Source organism: Aythya marila, assembly GCF_965140915.1.
Source record: "Aythya marila genome assembly, chromosome: 7".
NCBI lineage: Eukaryota > Metazoa > Chordata > Aves > Anseriformes > Anatidae > Aythya > Aythya marila.
This window is the reverse complement of record NC_139048.1, coordinates 36,459,365-36,469,088: the sequence shown is the minus strand read 5'-3', so window position 1 is coordinate 36,469,088 and position 9,724 is coordinate 36,459,365. Positions and strand designations below refer to the sequence as shown.

The 9,724-nt window shown below is 42.9% G+C and overlaps 1 protein-coding gene across 1 annotated transcript; it reads left to right on the top strand.

Moving 5' to 3' along the window:
• Positions 1–1,956: 1,956 nt before the first annotated feature.
• On the top strand, positions 1,957–6,688 carry LOC309880458 (protein NDNF-like; the record flags this gene model as incomplete). The annotated part of the gene is made up of 3 exons (XM_082765424.1): positions 1,957–2,144; positions 4,046–4,179; positions 5,337–6,688. The coding sequence occupies 3 exons, from the start codon at positions 1,957–1,959 to the stop codon at positions 6,686–6,688; spliced, it is 1,674 nt and encodes a 557-aa protein (XP_082621550.1).
• Between the last annotated feature and the right edge of the window lie 3,036 nt (positions 6,689–9,724).

Genomic DNA, 9,724 nt, shown 5'->3' with positions numbered 1-9,724 from the left:
GTTTTCCTGGACAAGAAAAGCTGAGCTGCCCTGGTGTCAGCGTGGTTGGCGAGATCCTGTCATTCAAGCAGCAGACAGACTTTTTTTCTTTTTTAAATCCTCTCTGAAAGGCAAGAAACGTGGATTGCATCAAAGGTAAAGCAAAATATTTGGAGTTATATTTTTGATGTGTAAGCTATATTTTGACTACAAGAATAACAAAGTGGGAGAGAACTGACTCATATTCATAAGGAAAACTGATAAAAAACATTTAAAAAGTGGTGTCCTCTCAACAATTCTTTTGACTTGTTTGGACTGTCGTTTAGTCTTACATTCAGCCAGGTGCTAGGAATATCACAGACCTCTTGAAAGAAGAAAGGAATATTCTAATTATTAGGATGTTAAATAGGACATTCAGATGATCTGGGAGTGATAATTTTAATAGTCTCAGTAATTCTGAAGATATACATTACTTTGGGAATCACTGATGAAAAGTCTTGTACATAGAAGTCCACAGCATATTCAGTACTACTTTCAAGAGTGCAGATCTTGAATGAATTTATAAAGGAACTGGCTCTTTTACAGACTCCTTTAGGTGAATCTCAATGATCAGCAGCTCTGCTGCATTGTAGACTGAGTGCTGAAGTCCAAAGCACCTTTTCAGACACCAAGAAGAAATGTCTGCTCTCAGAAACAAGTAAAAATTACAAAGTATTGAACCTTTGTCTTCTATGTCCTCTTCATCATTGACTGATAATTAGATTCAAGCAGGATCTTTACTCCTTCTTGCTGCTTGTAAGATACAGACTACTTTTCCCATAAAGGGATATTGCTCACAGAGCTCCCTCTGCTTTCCAAATCCCTGAGCTACAGCTGTCACCTGTTTTTAAAAGGTCTATTCCCTTCTCTTTAAAGCCTTTCCCACTTCTGCATTTTTCCCTTTCCGGAGCGGGATGTGGCAGAAAGAAAAGGTTGCAAGGACAATCAACAAGCTCACATAACCGTGTGCTGTCAAAATTTTGTCTGAACTGGAGCCTCCTGTGTAGTTCTGTATGATGTACAAAGAACAGTTCAAATAACAGGCATCTCCATAGGTGAGCTCTGGCAGTGTGTTTTTCTTTCATAGATTTGAAGCTGATAATAAAGCCTCTTGACAAAAGGGGGTGGGCATATATGATTTCTGAAACCCAGTAAGGGTGAATACTACAGAGCTGTTATAGTAGCAGTGAGTAGCAAATGCTGCGACGGTCTGGAAGTGATGCAGGTGTGAAAGATGTGCAATTCACAATCTCGGAAGGATTTATGCAGCTACCCGAACAGCAAGATTCCCTTCCAAAGTAGGTGCACACAAATTAATTTAGAATCAACATAGGGCTACTTATCCAGCATGTGCCACTTCTCATCAAGCAAGATCTCATCCAACTCCAAATAACTTTTGATCTTCCTTACATATACCTATAGTCATGAGAGACGTACAGTCTGTTATGAAAAAAATTCAATGGCCTCTGAGAAAAAGTACGTTTGGGATAGTAACTGCTTATGAGTTTCAAAATAAGTTCCATTACAAATAACCCAGCTTTGAATTTAGTAAATGAATTTTATAAACTAGGAAAAATTTTAGTGTAATTCTCCATTCATTCCATCAGCAATGAAGGTTGTTGTTTTGTTTTTTACATGATATTGAATTTGTGCCACAGTGACTATGTAAGTACATGTATATATATATATATATATATATATGTATGTAATCCTATAATTAAAGACTTCTGCCATTAAATCTTCACCATAAGGTCTGAAAAAAATATTTCTCAATGAATTCGAAGCAATACAGCAAAGTAGAGAGTGGTTGTTTGAATGCCTGGCTTGCTGTGATTATGATCAATATCACTAAGGGAACAACAAGAGAAGGTCACTGATTTTCTCCCTCAAGACAGGAGTTCACATTCACTTTTGTCATTTCACTTTGCAGTACTGAAGATGTCTTGGTGCTGGTTTTATCTGCCTCTCCATCTTCTCACGGCTGCTTGCTTGTGTCATTCCATTAAAGCACCCACCAGCAGTTTGCAACAGAGCTTCAAGAGCAACCTCTTCAACTTCTACCACTCTCTGATTCTTGCCGATGGTAAGGAAACCACAGTTCACCTGCTGAAGGATATCCCTAAAAGGTAAGAGCAAGTCAGTCACGCCTGTTCTCAGGTACTTCCCTACGACACCAGTAGCTGCACACTACCAGCACAAGCAAAGAGCCTGCAGAGCTCCATCAGCATCCACTGGATTTCCTGAGACACACCATGCTGTTTCTGCCCAGCTCAGTGTCCCCCAATGTTTGTTGTTATTTTGCCCAGTCTGGAGACCCCCCAAGACAAAGCTCAGGTTCACATGTGCACTGCAGGCAGCTTTCTGTGATGGTACAGAACTGGGGGGCTCCAACAGCAAACAGCTGTCACATAAACAACCTGGCTTCAGAGCCGCAGACACAGCCTTCCTACATTGGCTGTAAGACAATTTTACCAAAGTAGCTACCCCAAAAATCAGTAGAACGTGTGTACAGACTTCTCTTATCAGAATGACTTCCATCAGCATCCTGCATGCTAGAAATGTTTTAGTTGAATGGAGCTATTGCTTGCTAAGATCAAATATGCTTTGTGTGTGGAAATTCCGGATTCCTCACTTCCTCCAAATAGCTGCAAAGTTTGGTGCCCTATCTAAATATTAGAACTGGCACTGCATATTAGGCAGGAAAGGCTAACTGATCTGCCTGTTTAAGAAGAGAGGCACTTCAAGTGGTTTATCCACCAGAATCCTTTGAACAGTGACCCGCAAGTACAGCTTCTGATGTCCATCTGAGCAGAGCAGTCACGGAGCAGAGGGTGAGCCAGATGGTTTGGTCTTGACGTGCACTGCACAGACTGGCACATGGCACATTACATAATGCCATGATGCTCACAAGATCACAACTAGAAGCTCTCCTTTTTGAAGGGAAATCGGTGTTTAAATCTAAGAACAGTGAATTATGCTGTGCTATTGTGACATAACATTAAGGTTTCTACTAGGAATCAAAAAAAAAAAAAACCCACAAGAAAAAAGTCAGGGTAGCATGATCAAGTAAGAACCTTATAAGACCCGAAGCCATCCAAGAAGGAAATCAGATGACCAAACTTGGCTTAAAAGACTTGGGAATGTGGAGCTGTTTCCAGTGAAAGTTAACTCCGGACCAGTAGCCACATCCTGAAAGCAAGCCAGACCTTTAGGCGGACATAATCCATCCATAATGAGTAGGCTTGTCTCGCCAGCAAGCAAACAGAATTACAATTGCCTGCATTTAACTGCAGAGTGAGTGACCCGAGTCCAAATATTTCTGTGGCTGTACACTGTCAACATTTACGGAAACAACAGAAAAAAAGACCAAAGGAGTGAGACAGGAGGCTTGGCTTTACTGTAAATAAGCAGGAATAAAGAATTTACTGGGGAGACTGATGTCCCTTTGTAGTATTAACACACAGCAGCCTCTGTCACAAAAGGAAGTTAAAACAGAACTGTCTGAACCTGCCAGTGATACCTGATAATCTCCAGGACTGGCTACAATTACTCTATCTTCATCTTACACAGATGAAGTCGTAGATATTCAAGCAGATACAAACAAACTCGGAGCTTTCACAGAACTCCAGTCAGGGAATTTGTGAGGAGAGTGTACCAAATTGCCCCAGAGTTAGCCAACGAGTGGTTATCTATAAGGCAGATTACCACATTCATCATCCAAAATATCCCGGTAAGTATTGAGATATGCTGTTCACCTGAAGCATACTAAAATTCAGTGGGAAAAAAGTACTGCCTCTGGTAAGTGGACACAACTTCCAGCAACCATTTGTGAATTAGAAAAAGCACAGCGTATGTTCTTCCCACAGCTCAGACATCCTGCAAGTGAGATGCATCCTGGTGTTGATGCGCCTCAAAAGGGAGCAGTCATCTCTACCCACCGTGGAGTGACCACATCAGAAGGGACAACTTTTAGTGGTAAACTTGCATTTCTTGCAGCTCTCGCTCTATTTCTAATCCACATTTACAGGTACTACTTCGTTCTGGAGGAAGGCAGAGCCCTGGCACCTTTCTCAATAACAGTGACCCCCTGTGACGTTCCCATCGAATGGAGCATACTTGTGCACAAGGCTTCAGCAAGCCTCCTTGGAAAAGTAGCACAAGGTAAGACCTTCAGCCTGCCTGAGCAGAGACAGAAGGCCTAAGTTACTCAGAAGGGGTGTTGTTACAGAAAGTTTGCCACAAGCTTAAACATCTCTGAATTCTACCATGGAGAGGACACCCATGTCTCCATAGGTGAGATTTGCAGTCCATGGAATTCTGCCATCAATTCAAGAAAATGAGAGGTTACATCTATATACATCAAAAACTCAGGGTAATATTTGGGAACAACACTGGGTAGTTCTGGTACCACAAGCATGGATCAGCTTCATGAACTCTTTGTTCTTTCCCCATCCTTCCTCTGTAATCTTGCCTTCTGTGACCAAGCTAAGCTGATAGCGGTAACATTAGCACATTGCAGAACACACTGCTTGTAGCCATGGATCTCCATGCAGTTTTAAAACCACCTTCTTCCTAAGGAAATCTTGCTACACAGCACTATCGAGGCAGGCTTGCCAGTCAGCCCAGCCAGAGGGAGGAACTGTCTCAGATGTTTCTCTGTGGCTTAGGCCACCTAAACCAGTCATCATCTGGTTTATCTCCCAGTGTCGTGCAGAAGATTTAGCCATTTGATTTTCTAGGAATATTTACCATGGCCGCGGGCATTATCCTGACTTCAGCCTAAGAGGAAAATCCATTTTTTTTCCATGATTTCTGGAATGATTTTTTTTTTTTAATTTAAAAAAACTATGATCTGAAAGCTGCCACTAACAAGTTCTTTCCTGTCAGACAGATAAACCCAACTGAGGAGTTCAAATACTGTTCTTTTAGAAGTGATGTTTTTCCTCCTCATAGGAGACAGAGGCACAAAACTAAAATAAACTACTTTCAAAGTAGTTTAGTCTCCTTAAAGAAAAATACCTAAATAAAAAAATAGTGGAAGAAGAAAATTGTAGGTGCATCAGGCACATTAAAGTTCAAGCTTGTGCAAGCTGGGGTTTTATAATTAGTCTTTTTGAAAACAGTTCCACAACTGCAGTTAAAATAAAAAAGTCACTCAAATTTTCTTTTAATAAATGGCCAGTAGCAAAAAGCATCTTTAGCTATAATTATTTTCAGGAGGGTAGGAAGTAGGATGTGCCCTGACACAAACAAGGAAACCTAAGCAATGTGCTTTGACCTCTATGAAAGCAAGCTACAGGTCTGCTTTTTGCTTGCAGGTGACCACGATACAGAAGATGTCTCAAACGCCCAGAAGGCTACAAGCTTTGTGTCGACCATTTTCAACTACAAGGGAAATTCTGTAGAGACGTACATGGGCATGTCTTCTCATTCTGCCCTCTACATGCTGGAGTTCTTATCCACCGAGCGTGACACACACATCACCGTGTACTTAACAACTGACACAACGTCTGGGCACCTCTACCCAGAACTGCCGCTGGATCCACGCTTAGATGTGGTTGGCATTGGCCATACAACGGTGACTCTGACCTGGAAACACAGTCCCTCTGTCTTGCAACATCGAGAAAACATACAGTACTGTCTCCTAGTTAATGAAAAGCATAATTATAAGAGCTTGTGTGCTGCTGAGACAGCAATCAGATCTTCTGGAATGAAACTGCCAGCTACGTTAGCTTTGTCTCTGTCTCCATACCTTCTTGAGCCACAGCAGGTGATGATATTGTCCAACAGTGAGTTGAGCATCATCAACAGAGCGAGCAGTGGGGAAGTCAGGCAGATATGCATGGGTACCAAGAACACATACACTGTGCCCAATCTCAGTCCCAGCACTCAGTATTATTTTGACGTTTTTGTTGTCAACCTCCTCACAAACGCCAGCGCTGCTTACACTGGGACATTTGCAAGAACTCTAGAAGAACCTGAACCTAAGGTGATGGAGCTGAAAGATGGGAAGGTGGTTCAGGTTGTCCTGGATGGAAAAAAGCAGAAATTCCACACTCTGCAGTACCAAGCGAGGCACAAGAAAGTACAATTTACCTTTCAGTTGTGTCGTGGTCAGGTACGGGTTCACATAACAAAGAATGGTAAAACAGTGGCATCAGAAAACATTTTGGGACTGAGGTATTTGTCACTGAAGGGAAAGCTGCTGGACACATACCTGGTGCAGCTGAGGTCCACAGAGGAATCCAACTCTTCTGTGAAAGTACAGGTCTCCTCTCAATTCAATAAGCCCTTATTCCCACTTCTTCCAGAAAGCTTAAAGATCAAGTCTTTCAGCAAACTGAGGACCTGCAATTCCGTCACCGTTGCCTGGCTAGGAACACAGGAGCAGAGCAAGTACTGCGTGTACAAGAAACGGATCGAAGAAGATCAAGTGTGGACGGAACTGCGGAGCACAGACAGGTGCTCTGGGCCTGAATCTCGGCACAAGTCGGAGAAAGTGCTGTGCAAGTATTTCTATGATGTCAATCTCCAGCGAGCTGTCACCACTGAGACCATCAAAGGGCTGGATGCCGGGACACTTTACTTGTTTGATGTTTATCTCATCGGGCCATCTGGCATCCCTGTCAGATATCACAGCAAAGTTGTGAAGACCAGGAAAAAGTGCTGAAGGTTCTTCACAAAATGTTTTGGAATGAATGACAACTTATCAAAACCTATGCCAATCCATGCCATAGCCCGTACAGTTTAATATATGTTGACAAAAAAAGTCTAAAGCTGTGAGATTCTGCAGAGGAATGATCTTAGGTTAGACCATTATGCTTACTTGTGCATCTTCTCCTGCCTAAGTTTTTCTCAGCTGTCTCCTCCACATAACAAAAACAAACTTGAAATAAATCCATGTACATGGAAATAAAGTACCCACAATGGCACCCATGAGAAATAGATCAGTTACCTAAAATACTTCTGAAATCCAATACAAAAGTGATGGGAAATGCCTCTCAAGGAGCACACATCATTATTGTTGAATTCCCACAGAGTTTTCCACACCATGTAACTCCATCACTTAATGAAGAACTGCAAGACCCAACAAGCAAAACTGTTTTTGAGAAATCCAACTTCCCTGCTGCTTGAACAGTTTGCAGGGATGGAGACAAAAAGAAAAAAAGCCGCAGAACTAGTGTCAAGCTGCGACAGCTCAAGAAGTGCAGGCTGAAATACTTTCCCTACTGCCTGCATGTTTGCTTGGTTTTCACTTCCAGAGAGAAACTGTGCTTGGGGACATATCTTGGGCCTGGAACTGCTTCTGCATCCAGTTTTACTGGGGAGTATACAAATACAGTGCTCTGTTGCTACCCATTGAGGAAAGGAATAAGTAAGGAATCCTACCACTTCCTTCCCAATAAGGAAAGGTGTTTTTTTTTTTCTCCAATCTACAGTTTCTGATATCAAGCCCATGTCTATTCCTGTGTTACTCCTGAGTTTGATATACTTGCTCTTTACATTCCCAATCCAGCCTATATCAATGAATGTGTTGCTTTAGCAAAAAAGTCAATGTGGTTTTCCTTTTAGATATCGAGGGAGAAATATTTGTAGTAAAAAGCCTGACAAACTTTCTGTTGTCTTTGTTTCCTTGACTTCCTTCCTTAGATGACATGTGAAAGTACAAAAAAAAATCTTGAAGAAATGAAGCCTTGATAAAAAGCTTATCCTAAATTTCAATTATCAGCAGAAAATATTTTGCACATAGGTCTGGAATTTACATCTATAGAAATATGTCACTGACCCAGTGGTTGCCAGAGAAGTCTTGCCTGCTGCAACCCTTTTCTCTGCAATTACATTAAGCAAAGTTATAAATAATTCCATTATTGTACATTTCAGAAGTTCACTTGCAATTTGTGATCTTCAAGGTTGTAGTTTACCCTGAATGACTACCTGCAAGCATGCTTGGAGGCACTTGGTAAGAACTGCTCGGTGCGTCCACATAGGATTATGCATTATTATGCATTTCCCGCTCCAAAAACTCCGTAACATCGTGCTAAAGGGGCAGGTGGCCCAAGCCCTGCACACCACATCCCGTACCTTAGCAGTCTCATTCCCAGGAGAAGGGTTCTGGCCTTCCCATGGGATCAGCTGCAGTATCTGGGCTTTGGCTAGGCTTTAAATTCCTGCAGGCACTACTGTAGATAGAGCAGTGCCATGGCAGGAGCCATGTGCTGTGACCCCCTCCCTACACTCCGCCGGCCTTTTGGCTGATTCTGGGGGCTGGCAGCTGCATCGCCTTTTTCCAAGGCGAGCCTTCTCTTCATTTTGCTCCAGCCAAAAGGAGCCTGAGCTCAAAGAGCAACAGAGGTCACCTCCACTTGGAAATCTTCGTGTTTGCTTCTGCCTGCATCAGTCATTTATATTCTGGATGAACTTCACTTAGATGCCCTACAAACCATTAATAGCCAGAATAACAGAGGAATAGGAAGTATTTGGCACATAGAACACAATTATTTCTCTGCCCCTAGCCTGTGAGAGCATTAACCCTTACTTTTGTCCTGTACACAGAAGTGTCACAAACATGTCTCTGAAAGAAGACCGATGAGTTGGCACCCTGCCTCTGCTGAGGAATATCCTCCTTAACAGAACTGGCTTGAGACTCCTCAGCAAAGCTTGGGTTTAGGGCTGCAGCCAAGAAGTCTGAGGAAGGGATCTTCATGGGAGCAGCGACTGCTGCTGCTGGGGGGGCTCACAGAGGAGCTGCCAGCCCCACATCCATAAGCAAAGGCCCCAGCACACAGGAGGCAGCGCTGGGCTGCAGAGAAGAGCATGCTGTGCTGTCAAAACCCCTTGCCTCTGTTACAAGCAGAGCAGGCAACCTGCCCTCAAGGTAACAGCCCACACAGCCCACATGTGCAGCCAGGCACGGCCTGTAACAGAGCCCAGGAGCAGCAGCAAACATTCCTCCCCATTGATCCTTCCACAGCGATTCTCCTGGATGCACCAGGCTGCATTATTACAGAACTGCTCCCATTTCTAAGTCACCGCTGCACATGGCGAGCAGCAGTTGGGACCACCAAAACCAGACAGGACAAGTAATAACAGAAGACAGGCTTCATATCCACATCTCCTTCCCCTGGGGGCTCAAGCCTCACAAATCATTATTTGCCTGCTGGATAAGAGGAAGAGTCTGAAACGGTGCAACGATGAAGCATGGACTCTAAGTTTGCCATTGTGTACACACCTGTAAGCCGCAACCCTGCACAGCAAGGGGCTCTCCAGCATTTCCCAGTATTTCGTACAGCTGCTAGAGACCTTGAAACAACTTAAAACTGTAATAATAGCTCATCTCAGCCATGCTTTGAAGTAGACTGCTACTTAAAGCCAGTTTCAAGGACTGATGGTATTTATGATTTTCACACTAACTGACATTAAGAATTTTACCCTTCCTCTTTCCCTTGTATTTAACAGCCCATGTATTCAACCCTTGTTACTTCAAGCTTCTTAACAAATGTACATACCCTTCGAAGTAGATCCAGTGGTCTCTTAAAAATTGTTCCCTTTCTGCTTACAAATACATCCAGGGATGCAGCCCCAGCTTTGAGCAAAGGAAGTATTTTCTTCATATCCTTGCATGGCTGTCTTTCCCCAACTAATGTCTTCTCAACCTGAATACTTGTTTCTAGCTTAAAGAACAAGCTAAAAATAGCCTTGCTATTTT